Source organism: Spea bombifrons, chromosome 4, assembly GCF_027358695.1.
Source record: "Spea bombifrons isolate aSpeBom1 chromosome 4, aSpeBom1.2.pri, whole genome shotgun sequence".
Lineage (NCBI taxonomy): Eukaryota > Metazoa > Chordata > Amphibia > Anura > Pelobatidae > Spea > Spea bombifrons.
Window position 1 is genome coordinate 1297752 of NC_071090.1, and position 16294 is coordinate 1314045.

Genomic DNA, 16294 nt, shown 5'->3' on the forward strand with positions numbered 1-16294 from the left:
AGATAAGAGGGCTATGGGGAGGAGAGGGGGGCACAGAGAAGGAAGAGGTGTATCGGGAGCTATCAGAAGGGCACGGGAGGAAAGAGGGCACCAGGGGACGAAGGAGGGTCACGGGGGTTTGGGACACAAAGAATGACTGACCCTACTAAAATAGGGACATTTAGCAGCTATATACTCCCCAGCTCCTGTTTTGAGGCTTCCCAGGCTTTAAGCATTCCGGTTCCCATGGTGACCTTCCTGCCCCGCCCCCCGTGCTCTCGCGTGAAGTGTGTGGCCAGCCAGTGGAGGTCGATCCGGGGGCGTGGTTGGGAAGGGGCGGGGCAGTGCCCGAGCTGCCAGTCTCCAGTGCCGGCTCCGGTGTCCCGGCTGCTCTGTGCCATGTGTGCCCGGCCCGCCATGTCTGCCGGCGGAGGGGAGGGGCCGCTGCCGGGTAAGTGATTTCCCCCCCAATACTGCCCCGCCGGCCGGGGTCCCTCACTTGGGGGCAGAATTCCCCTGTCAGATAGTCTGCCCTCCCTGGGGTATAAACTGTCCTTATACCGCCCGCCGCTCTCTGTATGTTCTCTATATACCCCCCCTGCTGTCTATATGTTCTGTATATACCCCCCTGCTGTCTATATGTTCTGTATATACCCCCCGCCCCTCTCTGTATGTTCTCTATATACCCCCGTCTGTATGTTCTGTATATAACCCCGCCGCTCTCTGTATGTTCTCTATATACTGTCCACCACTCTCTGTGTTCTCTATATTCCCCCGCCGCTCTCTGTATGTTCTCTATATACCCCCGCCGCTCTCTGTATGTTCTCTATATACTGTTCACCGCTCTCTGTATGTTCTCTATATACCGCCCGCCGCTCTCTATATGTTCTCTATATACCCCCCGCCGCTCTCTGTATGTTCTCTATATACTGTCCACCGCTCTCTATATGTTCTCTATATACTGCCTGCTGCTCTCTGTATGTTCTGTATATACCCCCGCCGCTCTATATGTTCTCTATATACTGCCTGCTGCTCTCTGTATGTTCTGTATATACCCCCCCGCCGATGTCTGTATGTTCTCTATATACTGCCTGCCGCTGTCTATATGTTCTCTATATACTGCCTGCCGCTGTCTATATGTTCTCTATATACCCCTGCCGCTCTATATGTTCTCTATATACTGCCTACCCAGAGCGTTCAGGTAAATGCTGCCGTTCCCCGGTCGGATCGTAACACGTTTACTTAACATGTATCGGGGGCATTTCCTCAGCTGGACGCCACTGTCTGCGAATCCCCCCGGCCTCCATCGTCATCATCACCGCGGCCCCCCGGGGGACGTCACAAAGGCAGCAATTTCATAACAACTGCGCATTGTCACTGCCGGCCGCCAACAGACACAGAAGCTGCGGGGGTCTCCGCGATACCTGCGTCTGTCTCACTGAGGGGAGAAAAAAACGTAGATTTTATAGATTTGTTTTGTTTATTTTTTTATTTATATATCTTTACATTTTTTTCTATATAGAAATTCTAAGCAACAAAAATTGTTACTTGGGAAATCTTTCCACAGTTGACTCTTTAACGACCGTCGGAATTAGTGCGAACCCATCTGTCCCCGTTGGTGACCGTTTTAATATAAATAAGCTGATTTTAAGTCAAAAACTGCGCATTCATCACAGAGGCATGAGCGTTGTGTGTTTTAATATTATCATTATTTTTGGTATTTTTTAATAATTATTTTTGAATTATTTATTATTTTTGTAATGTTTATTTAATGTATTAATTATTATTTTTTCATATAATATTTATATTTATTAGCAGAGACGCTGCCTTTAATGTAAAGCTTTTTGCCCCGAGACATTTTCCTGTTTGACGTCATCGGCTCAGACGTGAATTATATGAATTTGAGTTTTTTAATATATAACTACAGGAAATTACATTTTTTCTAGGCAGTTTTTTTTAAAATTTATTCTGAGAAAACTGTATACTTTTGAGCGTTTTAGGGCTGCCTGGTCTGGGTTCGGCTGGTTTCCGGTAGGTTTCGTTAATGTTATTTTTATACAGTCAGCAAACAAGACAGGTAGGGAGAGTCCTGGTCAAAGAGCTTACAATCTAGAAGGAGTATAAACTGATAGCGGGTATACCTGTCCTGACACCTCCGGCATTAACGCCACCTTTCTGGGGCACCGATACCCCTGAGCGCTTTACATTCGGGGTATAAGGGCAATAAAAGCCTCTCGTCGCGGGGGGGGTAACTTTTTATGTGCCTGATGATCCACATTGATTTATTTTCTTTCATTCCGCTTAAATGGCACTTTTTAGGTCCCTTTAACTATTTACGTAATCTGCGGAGATTATCTCCGGCGTCTGTTTATCCTCCGCGGATTGCTGAGAAGACCTAAAAATCCCTCTTTTATCCCCGTATTATTGGACGACAAACCATTCACAAACTTTTTTCCCGCTTTTCTGGAAAGTTCCGAGTTATAGTAAACCCCCTTAACCCTTCGAGTGTATGACAATCTTATTTTAAATTTCCCTTCCCTATTCATAACGCTAAAGCGCTCCTTAACTCTTTGTTTGCCGGATTAAAGACGCTCGCTCCTGCAGCCCTTTTGGGGTATTTAGAGGGGCTTCCGAGCGCTGAGGGTGTACCCGGCACCGTGTGAACGTCTTTGTTGTTTTATATTTGGTTCCTTGTGACAACCGTTTAGTTTGTGTTTTGAAAGGGTTAATAAAAGGGTTAATACGCTTGGTGGCTGTTACACAAAAGCCCCAGCCGTGTATGCGCTCCCGGTGCCAGGGCAGAGGGGTGAACGCCCAGGTGAAGTCAGACCCGGTGTCCTTACTTTGCCCCAGCCGGTTGGGAAATGCTTTGCCGGCGGCCAGTTGGCAGATGGTGTGCCGCAGCGCTGACAGCTGGGTTTGGAGCAGTTATTCAGACCGGTTTCCATGGCGACTGCTCCGGATTCCGATTTTGCCCCATCGCTGCTGTTTTATAAAGATGCCCCTTCCCGCAGCTGCTCACCATTAACTCTTTAACGCCGGAGTTAAAGGGACAGTTTAATGCCCCCCCCACCTCATAAAAAAGGAATGCCTATAAATGTACTTTGACTCCTTTTATATAAATTCTTTAAAAGTTAAAGAAAGTAAAATAAAGCACCGCCTTCTCCTCCGTGATTGGCCGATTCTCGCCACTGATTGGCTGCCTGAAAGCGCTCCCTTACGAAAGGATTGAAAGCGCGTCCCGCGCATGGGTTCTTGTTAGACCCCCCGTGGGCCGTGTCCTACTCATGTAGCTTTATTCACTCTGCATTATACCGGGTCGGCCCCGACGCGTTTCTCCTCTGAGGCTGAGCTGGCCCTGTATAATGCATAGTTTAACCCGGCCGTGCGGTTTTTTGGGCTGGGCGGATTGGCTGAGGGATGACACAGATGAAACGTGCCGGGAAGGGATCGCAGAGCGATTGTTCATCGCGTGTTGACTAGTCGAGTCACGCTTCTGATGACACGCCAGCGATCTGAAGATACACGCGTGATGGCCAAAAATCTAACGTGGAAACATTATAACCACAAGCAAGAGAATCCTCTGAACCCTGGAGAGAAAAGAGAGGGAATGAGAGAGAGACGGAGAGAGAAAGAGAGAGAGAGAGAGAGCGATGAGGGGATAGGAGAGAAACATGTAAGAGATTTAACAAAGGACAGGAGGGAATTTATTTTAAAGGAGGAGAAAAATTACAACAAGAGAGCGGAGACTGAGATGGAACGGAAGGAAGTTTTACTTTACTGACAGGGTGGTAGATGAGTGGCACAGCCCCCCGGCAGAAGTGGTAGAGGGTAATACAGTGAGGGATTAAACATGCATGGGATAGACGTATGGCTCCTGACGAGACCAACGACTGATTTAGGTTTGAGTCTGTACTCCGGGGCTGGTACCGGATCGGACGGCGCGGCCGGTTACTGGAAGGGATGTAAGACCCTCCGCTCTGTCTCCCCCCGGAGTGGTTCTTCCGTCCTCGCTGTTAAGGTGATTGCTGATTGGTTGCCGCTCAGCGGGGCGGACATCGCTCTCGTTTCCTTTCAGAGCTGCCTTTTAATCCCGCTCTGGTTTCTTTAGAGAGATTTAGGTTAGTGGGTCTGGAGCGGCAGACAAGCGGAGGAAGGAATTTCTTTACCCCGATTTATTTCCTTATGCAGTTTCTCGCTGGCGCTGAGTTATCGCTCGGCCCCCCTGTCCCTCCTTGGCCCCGGGCTCTGCATGCGTCACCGCGGTCCGGGGTGCTCGTCGATGCGGATTTTCCTGAATCCCGCGCCGTATAATTATCCCATGATTTAAATATCAAAATACTCCCAGCCAATCCGGCGCTGATTACACAATAGCGAGAGTTTAACCCTATAATTACCAGGCCACTGCAGCAAAAGCTCCGACTCTCACAATCCTCAAGACGAGAAAGGCTTCCCCCGGATATAGCAGGGCATAATTAGGCCCTGTATAATGTATAGATAAATCAGTGACATGCCCTGTATAATGTATAGATAAACCAGTGGCATGCCCTGTGTAATGTGTAGTTAAATCAGTGACATGCCCTGTATAATGTATAGTTAAATCGGTGACATGCCCTGTGTAATGTATAGTTAAATCAGTGACATGCCCTGTATAATGTATAGATAAACCAGTGGCATGCCCTGTGTAATGTATAGATAAATCAGTGACATGCCCTGTATAATGTATAGATAAATCAGTGACCGGCCCCCTGTATAATGTATAGATAAATCAGTGACATGCCCTGTATAATGTATAGATAAACCAGTGGCATGCCCTGTGTAATGTATAGATAAATCAGTGACATGCCCTGTATAATGTATAGATAAATCAGTGACATGCCCTGTGTAATGTATAGTTAAATCGGTGACATGCCCTGTGTAATGTATAGTTAAATCGGTGACATGCCCTGTGTAATGTGTAGTTAAATCAGTGACCGGCCCTGTATTATGTGTAGTTAAATCAGTGACCGGCCCTGTGTAATGTATAGAGGATAAAATGCCTGATATTGGAGTTATTGCAGTTCTGGTGAATCAGGTCAGATTGGTTAGAATTGTCTCATTAAAGGTTTAATTACCCCAGAGACGTCACGCAGGCTGCTGATGCCCCCGCGCGTCACCGCCGGCTCACACCAAGGTCAGCCGAGGCCAGAGGAGGAATAAACCTCAATTATCATAGAAGGAAAGTGACGAAGCGCAGGTTATTCTGGTGTGAGTGCCGGGCTAAACCGGTATGTAAATAGTTTCATTCAGCGTGACGCGGGTTTTAAACTGGTTCCAGTAAGACGGCGGCGGAGAGACTTCTTTATACAGATTACAGGGAAATAAAGAGGGGGAAAAAGAAATCCTGTATGAAAACTGCACGGCTCCTGTGAAATATTTAATTCCCGCATTAAATATTGAATTTCTTTGCGCCGGCGGCGGTCTCCCCCCCAGTTTGGCCGGTTATTTTCTGACGAGTCTGTTGTGAGCCGGCTCTGCAGCCTCACCCTCTGACACCCACATGGGGGCCGCCCTCCCAGGGGCCACAGCGCCCCCATTTAGTGTTTCATTCAAGCAGCCTATCTCTTCTGTACCCATACTTGCTAATTGTCCCTGTTGAGTTTGGCCAGTCCCTCTTTGGACCCCAAATGCACCCCTTTCTCCCCTGATGCCCCTCTTTTTTAGGAGGTCAGAATGTTTGCTGGGTATGAGGGGATCGCAGGGTTCTACGGCCCTAAAAACCCCGATAATGTGTATAGAAACAGCAGGGAAGGGCTTTATACATTAAACGGGGTAAATAAACCCCATTATTCTTCTTCTAAATGCCCCGCCCAGTTACACAAATAACCCCGCCCCATCACGCCTCTAACCACACCCCTCAAAACCAAAGTGCCCTTCTCTGGCCTCTTGTAATTTTGGGTCATCGCAGTCTAACGAGGCAGTTTGTTGCCCCCTTCCTGATTCCGGCAGGTTTGGGTTGGGGTCGGCGGGGTGTCTCCTCCTCACTGCTCTTGCCCCCCTCCCCACCACAGATACCCTGATGATGGAACCCAGTGAGTGCCTCGCCGTGTCCAGCATCCTGGGACCTAAACCGGGCTCCATGGTCAGCGCCTTCCAGCCCCCCGGGACGGAGTTCTCCCGAAAACGCTCAATAAGTGAATCCGACAGCCAGTAAGTCGGGTAAACGGGGCAGGTGGAAGGCGGCGCGTCGATCGCCATCTCGCTTCTTACGTGATTGGCTCATATTTTACCGTTAACGCGTTTTTCTTTCCCTCCAAAACAGAGTCATAGAGAGCACAGAAAGTAACGACGGCCACGGCAGGTAAACACCCTCGGTGCAGCCAGTTGGGTCATACGCCATGTGTTACAGCCAATCCGCACTCAGTTTATACACCATGTGTTACAGCCAATCCCCACTCAGCTTATACACCATGTGTTACAGCCAATCCCCACTCAGCTTATACACCATGTGTTACAGCCAATCCCCACTCAGTTTATACACCATGTGTTACAGCCAATCCCTACTCAGTTTATACACCATGTGTTACAGCCAATCCCCACTCAGTTTATACGCCATGTGTTACAGCCAATCCCCACTCAGCTTATACACCATGTGTTACAGCCAATCCCCGCCCAGTTTATACACCATGTGTAACAGCCAATCCCCACTCAGTTTATACACCATGTGTTACAGCCAATCCCCACTCAGTTTATACACCATGTGTTACAGCCAATCCCCACTCAGTTTATACACCATGTGTTACAGCCAATCCCCACTCAGTTTATACACCATGTGTTACAGCCAATCCCCACTCAGTTTATACACCATGTGTAACAGCCAATCCCTACTCAGTTTATACACCATGTGTTACAGCCAATCCCCACTCAGTTTATACACCATGTGTAACAGCCAATCCCTATTCAGCTTATACACCATGTGTTACAGCCAATCCCGCCCAGTTTATACACCATGTGTTACAGCCAATCCCTATTCAGCTTATACACCATGTGTTACAGCCAATCCCGCCCAGTTTATACACCATGTGTTACAGCCAATCCCCAGTCAGTTTATACACCATGTAGCGCAGCCAATCCCCACTCTGCAACAATATTTAGATAATAGGTGCCGCTGGATCCCGCGTTCTGTAATATTTCGGTGTCGGGGATTTTTAAGGGTTAACAGACATGTTGGGTTTGTCTCAGAACCCGGGTTCTAAGCTGCGTTTCCATGGTTACCCCATTGTCTTTGGTCGGTTTCCCGCAGGGAGGCGCACAGTCAGACGGAGAAGCGGCGCAGGGATAAGATGAACACGCTGATCGAGGAGCTGTCGGCCATGATCCCGCAGTGCGACCCCGCGCCCCGCAAGCTGGACAAACTGACCGTCCTACGGATGGCCGTGCAGCACCTAAAGTCACTAAGGGGTAAAGGATTCCACTGACAGCGGGCTCAAAGAACGACCATTGAGTGAAAATAAGAGACTTTGACCCCATAGGGCACTTGGGCCCCTGAGAGTCGCCCGTTTGCCCCGTGGAGGACGGAGTCTCCGCCATGTTGGACTCCTGATGGCTCTTCTGCTGGCTGATCCAATCCAAGTCCTGTTATGAAGGCTGCGCAGGGTGTCGGGGAAATGCCCCTGAGCTCGGACACCTTGTGGGGGTCGTGTACAGAGAGCAACACTGGTGCAAACCGATGAAAGAGGAGCAATCACCATAGCAACCTAAGGGCCGCTCCTACTGTTTGCTTCGCTTTTACGGCTGCACCAGAACTTCTCGTTTTTGACCCAGATTAAAGTCATCTTTCTTCTTCCTTTGCAGTAACCGTCCCCCTGATCTGTTTACAGGTTCCGGCAGCTTTACGGACGAAAGTTATAAACCCTCGTTCTTACAGCACGACGAGCTCCGCCGCTTGATCCTCAGGGTTAGTAATTCCTCCTTTATTTACCCCTTCTGGGGCAAATCTGATTTACCCACCAAACCATTTCTCTCTGAATTCACCTTCTTTTTGGTTCTCTACTAGAAATAATGATCTTTTTACCCATGTTTCTTCTTGGAGTCCCACATTAGACTTAATACACGGAGGTAAGGGCCCCGTTACCCTGCCTGGGGGTGTCACATGGGCCTATTACCCCCATCAGGGCTTTATCATCTTGTTTGTCTCTCCACAAGGTATTATTATTATTATTGATTTATATATCGCCATCATATCCCGCAGCGCTATTCTATGGAAGTGCCTCAAATGAGCGAGTGCAACCAAAAACTGCTTCCCCCTTTCCACAGGGGGACAATGTCACGCAGTTTAAGGTTCCTGCTGTATTTTCTATTACTCCATCTCCTTGGAGCGGTGGAGACCCTGATAGCCGTGTATATATAAAGACGCATAAAACAGCTACCCAATCAGATACTTCCGTTATAAAGCACGGATACACTGTATTTGCTTTAATAAGCTTGTTGCCTAGTAACTGTCTCGATTAAACGTCCGGGATGCTCAGTGAACACCACGGAGTCCCTTTAATTTCCTTTCGCCCGGCGCTCTCTCTTTATTGTGATTATATCGCAGTTTAATAAGCGGTTTGTGTTTTACAGGCGGCCGACGGCTTCCTCTTTGTGGTCGGGTGCGACAGAGGAAAGATCCTGTTTGTGTCCGAATCCGTCTCCAAGACGCTAAAGTACAGCCAGGTGCGAGACTCCCGAGACGCTTTGTGATCCCCGGGAGACGCGCGACCCGTTCTGACTCCAGTATACAAACTCAGCTGGTCACCAGTTTGGGAATTTTGGAACTGGAAAGCAGACAGAATTATAGATTTGGGGACGTTCCACCTACTATGATAAACCCGGAACCCGGGGCAGATAACATTAAAATGAATGATAACCAGAGGGAGAAAAGCGTCCTTGTCCTAGGAGCTTACAGTCTTACAATTAGGAGGTTGAGGAGACTGATATAGAAGCCCCTAGAGAGCTAGGTCCGTAGAGATGTTACCCCGCCGCTTACACGTCTCCCGCTCTTTGCTCTCCTTCCAGGAGGACCTCGTCGGACAGAGCTTGTTCGATTACCTGCACCCCAAAGACGTTGCCAAAGTCAAGGAGCAGCTGTCGTCCTCTGATGTGACCCCCAGGGAGAAACTCATCGATGCCAAAAGTAAGCGAGCAGCGTAATAAACCCCGCTGCTGCGCAGGTCCGCAGTCCTTACTCCCCGCCTCCCTGCTGCTGCGCTGGCAATCATCGCAGACGCTCACGCGAACCTTTACATTGAATTGTTCCTTTTGTTTTTTTTTATATTTTTTATATATATATATAAATTTATTACTATTTATTATTATTATTATTATTATTATTATTTTTTTAACAATTAATATGAAATTAAGAGTCTAAGATTATTAAATAACAATACATATAATAATAAATATGAATTTCCCATTTCTCAGTCACTTTTTAAAGGGAAATGCTGGAATATTTTAAATATTTTTGTCTTTGTATCATATATATAACTCTAAGCGCAGGCTTTGGGACCGACGCGCTCTTATAACCCCCCCCCCTTTTGATAGCTGGTTTGCAGGTTCATGCGCACTTTCAAGCCGGACCCCCTCGCCTGCACTGTGGATCCAGGCGCTCTTTCTTCTGCCGCATGAAGGTCGGACGAACCTCTAGCAAGGAGGATAAGAACTTCTTGCACAACGCAAAGAAAAAAGGTCAATCTTTAGAACAAGAAATGATTCTGTGCGTTACATTAAATGACATTTATTCGTCCTTGCGTAGTTTTTTGGGGGTTACCCTGTCTCCGTCTCCCCCGCAGATCACAGGCGCTATTGTACGATCCACTGCACCGGCTACCTGAGAAACTGCCTGTCCAGCGAGGTCGGATTGAAAGAAGAATGCGAGAGGGACCGGGAGTCTCACACGGTCAGCTGCCTGGTCGCCGTCGGCCGGCTGCACCCCTACGTCCTGCCGCAGTGCAAATCCGAATTCACGGTGAAGCCCACGGAGTTTGTCACCCGCTACACCATGGACGGGAAATTCGTGTACGTGGATCAGCGGTAAGGATTGGGCTCATTCTCTGTAAATCTATACTAAAAATGTTAATTCCAGAAGAACGCCCAAAAAAATGTTTCGGACAAAAAACATCTCTTGCCTCTTCTTGTTCTTCTTTCTTCATCCGCTTCTCCCCACTATCCGCTCCGTTAACTGGCTCTCCCGGAGCACTTCAGCCAAAAGAGGCGGAGCCACACGGGCCAGCTCTCCCCCGCTCCTCTTCCGGAAGTGCTCCGGGAGCCCAGGATAACAGAGTGGATATCTGAAAGAAGCAGACGAAGAAAGAAGACAGAAAAACAAGAAGAGGCAAGAGAGAAAACAGAGCTGCAGGAAAGGCGACTTCTGTGAAAAACGATACCTGCGCGTCGTAAGCAAATCCAACGCTTGTTTCTGAAGCTCTCTTGCCGGTGATAGAATCGTTGAATATAAACTCCCCTCTTACTCCTCCAGAGCCACCGCCATTCTGGGTTACCTGCCCCAGGAGCTTCTCGGAACGTCTTGCTACGAATATTTCCATCAGGATGATCAGGACCATCTAACCGATCAGCATAAAACCGGTGAGCGCCCCCATCAGGTCGGGGATGGTAGTTTATCTGGGATAAAGCGTTCGGATATCCCATGCCAGGGGCATCTTTTGTACGAGAGGCGTGGGTGGCCGGGGGTATCTCTCAGCTGCTTTACCCCAGTCTGAGCGTGGCAGTTGGCGCTGTCTTCGGGTCTGGTACTTTTCCGGGCTTTCATGTTTCATTTGCGCCCTTGTAAAGTTAAATGGTCGCTTTTCTGCCCCCCCCAGCAACTTATTTGTAGCAAATGACCTTTATTTACCAACAAATAACAATAGGGAAGAGATCCCAATAACATGAAAGCCGCCTTCTTATAGGTGGAATTTTGTGGTTCATTAATATGATGTCATTCTCAAAAACGTCTTTTATGGCCGTGGACATGTGGAAACGCGCTAAACCATTTAAAATCATGCAACCGGCCCACATATAGAATAAATAGGGGTACTTTACAGATATCATCAGGGCAGAAGCGGGATAAAAATCACGAGGTTTCCGCCTGATCTGTCGCCGCGTGTTTCTGGTTTCAGTTCTTCAAAGCAAGGAGAAGATCGTGACGAATTCCTACAAATTTAAGACAAAAGACGGATCTTTCATCACCTTGAAGAGCCAGTGGTTCAGCTTCATAAACCCGTGGACCAAGGAGCTTGAATACATCGTATCCGTCAACACCGTCGTTTCGTAAGTCCCGACGTCTCAGAAACCACGAGAGCCGTAACCGGCGGGGTAAATTGCATATGGCGGCCGTTCGCCACTCGCGTGTGCGCTGCCGAGAGCTGTGATGTGTCGAGTGTCCGATGACATCGCTGCCAATCAGGGCCGCCATAAAGGTATCAAACCCAGTATCGGCCCGGCTGGGCCCTCCTGCTTGGCACCCGGCACTCAGTAACCGAAGCGCCCGCCGGGGTCCGTGACCCTGTGGAAGAACAGACGCTGGTGTAAAGGAGACCCCCGCTCCTGTCCCCCTCGGGCATACCGCTAAGCGTCTCCTCTGCTGAGTCTGAGCGCCAGGCTGTATGTTAGTGTGTTACAGTATGTGTAAGTACATATGTAAGTGTGTGTATATGTATGTTACTGGGTGTACGTGTGTAAGAGGAGCTTGGGGGAGCGTGTGCGTGTATTTCTACATGTGTGTTCTGTATGATATATAATCACGGCCCCATGATTTCTGATCCCGTAGAGTTTCCACCGCTTGGTCATGTTGTGGCTAACTGATCCCATTGTACGGCGCTGCTGAATATGGCGGCGCTATGTAAATAACTAATAGTAATGGGATCTACATATTTTCTGTATTTTTGATCTATAATCAGTATTTTCCACCTTTTTTCCTGCCGCAGGGGCCTCTGCTCATCTCTGGAAACCGCGTCTCTCCCCGACAGCTCCCATTCCTCCGAAGGTACGATCCCCGAAATAAAAAGCAATCACCCGGGGCGTCATTTCTAACATGAGAAAATGTAATTGTTACCGCTAGGATTTAGTTTTTCTATCTGGATTCGCCATAAAAACGAGCGTAAAGATGAGAGTTTTGTTTTTTAAATGGGGCATCAGGATCCTTAACGATAAAATATCATATTTTAAAATATTTCAATCCTTTTTAAGTCACTTTAAACATTATTAACCATTTTATTTCATATTCATTTAATTTAGATGCTTCCAAGCGTACCTTTCTGGATGTGCCTGGAATGGCTAGCGGAACCGTTCTAGGTGCTGCAAATATAGGAAGAGAGATCGCCAAACAAATTCTGGATTTACAGAGGTGCTTCGAGCGCTAAGCTCAGTAATGTCTGTTTTTACAGTGATTTTATTATTTGTGGGATATGCGGGGGATGTAAAGCGAGGCGTAGTCACCCCCTTTCATAGTCCGCTGGGTATTACCCCTTTAAATACCCCTCTCTGTCCCTGGGCTTCTCCAGTGTTCGTTGGTGAAGGTATAGAAAGTGTTAAACCTACGTTTTCTGTCAATAAAATGCACATTTTCTGTATTTCAGGATACAATCCCCGCCGTTCAACGGTAACTTAAGTCCCAGCGAACTCTTAAGGAAAACCCCTCCGAGTCTGGAGAACCCGTCGGCCGGCGTAAGTGAATATCTCCCGGCGGCTAACGGATTTTACCCAGAAATCCCCGCTTCTTTGGGATGGATGTGATGATGATGATGATGATGCGATTATAGCGCTCAGAGTCATGGGTAGAACGTAATTGGAAAATAATAATTTCGTTTCATTTAATTTATTTGAAGCTCTCATTTGGTTTAAAAAAATACAAAAAAGGCTAAACTGAGACGCCTAACGTCGTGTATTTCTTGCCTTCTGGGTTTTGATCTTTTTTTCAGGTTCAGAAGGAGCAGTCGGTCCGATCGACTCCATCGGGAAGCGACAAGCTGGACGCGGCTTCTCACAATGAAATCCTCCCGCCGTTCGCCATTCCTGAAGGAATTCTCAGTAAGTGGCGAAGCCCCCCTATCCGTCTGTAATGTCTGCTACGTTACACGCCAAACCTTTACCAGAATCCGGAAGATCTGACCCCAAATCCTCACCCAACCCAACAGCAGATAATCCAGGCGCTCGGATTCTGGGAATTCAGCCTGTTTCACCTTTTTCTGCCCACAATAACAGCTTTTTGTGTCTTGGTCGCACAAATATCTATAATTCTGTAACATTACTTAATTCTCCCAGAATTCTATGAAATTCTCTGACTTTTCCCTCCACAGACCCCCCCCTTACGTTTCATTTTCTAGCAGGTTCTTCCACCACTTATTAATTATTATAATTGCTTTTTTTAAAAAGTGTATTTTTGTGATTTTGTGTCGTTAGGCGACGGCTCGACTTTGGATTTTGACAGCGAAACGGCCATGGCCGACCTCATGAATTTTTTTGAGGCGGACGGAGGTCTCGGCGACGCGGATCTGAACAGCATCTCCTGGACGCTCTAGCGAGACGGCCTGAAAGCGCCTTTAAAATCAGACGTACTGTATCTTCTAACGCTCTGACATCATTTGTTTTTTATGTATTTGCTCCTTTATTACTCGTTCGACAATCAACTCACGGGCGCCACCCCCAGCCGGGTCACGGTTATTTCACCAAAATAATTCTGAACAATATTTAGTTCTTTCAAAGGGGGATTTCCATGGAAACGGTTTTTTTTTCTCCTACAGTAACGTCGCTTGGAGACAAAATCCTGGTTTTATCTCATTTTAGCCCAATAATTCTCTGCAGATCTGAATCTGTCGTGTTATCAGTCATGTGATATTTGGGGTGACTTTCCCGGCTCAAACACCACACTGAGCTGACGCTTTATGGCGATGCTAATGAAGTCCGTTCCTCCATAGACTTTCATTAGTCAGAGAGTCCGGCTGGGTGATTAAGACTGAGCCATTCTATTGCTCCCCACAGGCAGTATGATAAGGAGTCGGGGGGTTCAGTAGATCGGGGGTCAGATAACAGAGCGAGAATCATACAAACGGCTGATATGCAGCTGCCTGAAAACTTTATATTATGGGGCAAAAACTACAACTGGGGTAAAAGAGGAAACAGCAGAATATTTATGGAAAATATATTGTAATCTGATACGGGGATAAAGAATGTTGGGAGATCCGCTTTAAGCTGTCTGTCTGTTTCTGTTTGTTGGGTTTTTGTGCTTTCGTTGCTGTTTTTGCAGTTCTTTTGGGTTAAATATCTGCGTTCGTTTTTAAAATTATTAGCACTTTACGCTTTCTGCGCCAAAACTTCTGTAGATTGTTGTGTAAAAAAAAATTGCGTAAGAGCATTTTTTAAAGAAAATTATATTTTACTACGTTTTTTACATTTTTTTAATGAAGTCCCAGCCGTGCCTCTTTTTTGTCTCCGGTCTAAACCAAAATCGATGAATACGGGTTTTTTTAATAACCCTCTTTAATTGAAACCGTGACTGGTCAGGACATTCTGAATGGAGTCACCTGTATTCAAGCAGCGATTCCAGCTGTGATATAGCAGGGAGAAAAGCACCAATCGGGACCCCCTGATATAATATTTCCAGTGGAGAATATGAAGGAGTCGGCTCCGGTTTGTGTGATCCTGAGAATCTGCCCCTTCACCCCGAGCCTGAGGTAAAAACACGGAGAATCTGCCCCTTCACCTCGAGCCTGGGGTAAAAACACGGAGAATCTGCCCCTTCAGCCCGAGACACAGGTAAGAACCCTTAGAACCTGGGGCAAATCCTGACCCTTCTGGACATGCGGGGGGGGGGATTATTGGCAGGTATGAGATTAATATCCGTAGTTTTTCTTGTAACCGGTCCTTTTTTCTCAGTTACCAAATCTCCCCCCCCCCGACTGCGCCCCCCCCAGATGCATTTCTTGTTACCCCTGAGATTTTGCACAATGCCGCGTTTGTTCTGCGTTTCCGTCGTCGTCACCGCCGTTCTCCATGCGCCACAGGGTTTAAACTTTTTGTTCTTCGAAGCCGTTGTTTCTTGATGCTGCATTTCTAGCCTGCACTTTTACCGGTGGGTTTTTCCACCCCGAATGTTATATCATTTTATTATTATATATTATATCATATATTCAGACGGCGGGATCTGCCGTGGGCGTTTGCTGCTTGGAATTTCTGGGATTTCAGGACCCCAGGAAGAGTAACAAAGTATTTTTTAAACATTAAAACAAGACCCCCCCCCATTCATCACCATTGTTGATTTATATGTACATATTTAACCTGTAGCTGGCCGAGAGGCATGGGAGTTGCAGTCCAGTAATCACTGTAAGGAAACAATGTGTCACCGGGGTCTTGTGTCAGTTACTGGTTTTGGCCAGCAGGTGGCGCCCCTGTCTGAGGAACCGGGGGGGGGCAGCATAAATTCCATACAATGATGTATTTCTGCGATCGATGACCCTGCGCCCCAATTAATTAGTCTTTTTTGCGTCATTTTTCATGATTTAGATTTTTTTATCAGTAAAACCGATTGGATTTCATGATTTTGAGATATTTCCGTTTATTCCTTTTTATTGGATTTTAGGTCTTTGCCAGCAGAAAGGGCTCAGTTTTTGCTAAAAAAGTACAATATTCCTCCCCGCACTAAATCGTAGCGTATCCTTCGCTGCTAGGTGCTATTAATCTAAATATTAGATTGTGAGCTCTTTGGGACAGGAGGTGCTTCCCGTCAACGTGTTTATTTATTAAGTATTTGTCTTTATGGCCGACGCAGAGGAAAAATGAAATATTTTCTTAGTGGATAATAATCTCTGCAAAAAATTATTCAAGATCGGCGACAGATAATATTTTGGTGACTTTTATTACGCTTTCGTTTTTAAATAAACTTCATGCTGGGGACGGCTGCGTCAGGAAATTTGCCAAAAATAATTACATTTAAAAAAAAAAATCACCATCGCAGGATCGCTATTTACTCGGATTGTTTTAAATTATTATCTCTGGAATCAAATCCACCCCAGTGTCTGTCTGGACTTGTGGTCCGGCTCAACACAGACAGGTTTAATAAGACTGCACGAGGACGGCCACCTGGTTTCTTCTTCTTCATAACACAAAAATTTGGTAAAACAAAACTGAAAATACGTTGACTTCTGAAAGTCCTGTTTTTCTAAATGTTTGAAATTCGCACCTTAGCTGCCGGGCCGAGCGCCAGCGGCTGTCGGCTTCTGTTTCAAACTCCAGCGTTTAAATGATAATAGAGATTGATGAACGTTTGCAGGACCGGCGCGTTTCGCTGGGTTTGGTGCCGGTT

At 46.9% G+C, this 16294-nt stretch overlaps 1 protein-coding gene across 2 annotated transcripts; it reads left to right on the top strand.

Annotated features, from left to right (window-relative positions):
• Positions 1-325: 325 nt before the first annotated feature.
• On the top strand, positions 326-13653 carry BMAL2 (basic helix-loop-helix ARNT like 2). Of its 2 annotated transcripts, none has more exons than XM_053465170.1 (16): positions 326-430; positions 6030-6168; positions 6281-6319; positions 7262-7419; positions 7839-7915; positions 8581-8673; positions 9016-9133; positions 9541-9684; positions 9789-10029; positions 10475-10581; positions 11115-11265; positions 11922-11980; positions 12232-12340; positions 12573-12660; positions 12915-13023; positions 13396-13653. In XM_053465170.1, exons 1-16 carry the CDS (start codon positions 379-381, stop codon positions 13512-13514), a joined length of 1803 nt encoding a protein of 600 aa, XP_053321145.1. In that variant the 5' UTR covers positions 326-378; the 3' UTR covers positions 13515-13653. The 2 variants fall into 2 exon arrangements, with proteins under 2 accessions (XP_053321145.1, XP_053321146.1); XM_053465171.1 differs by having other exon boundaries at positions 12921-13023.
• The last annotated feature ends 2641 nt before the right edge of the window (positions 13654-16294 follow it).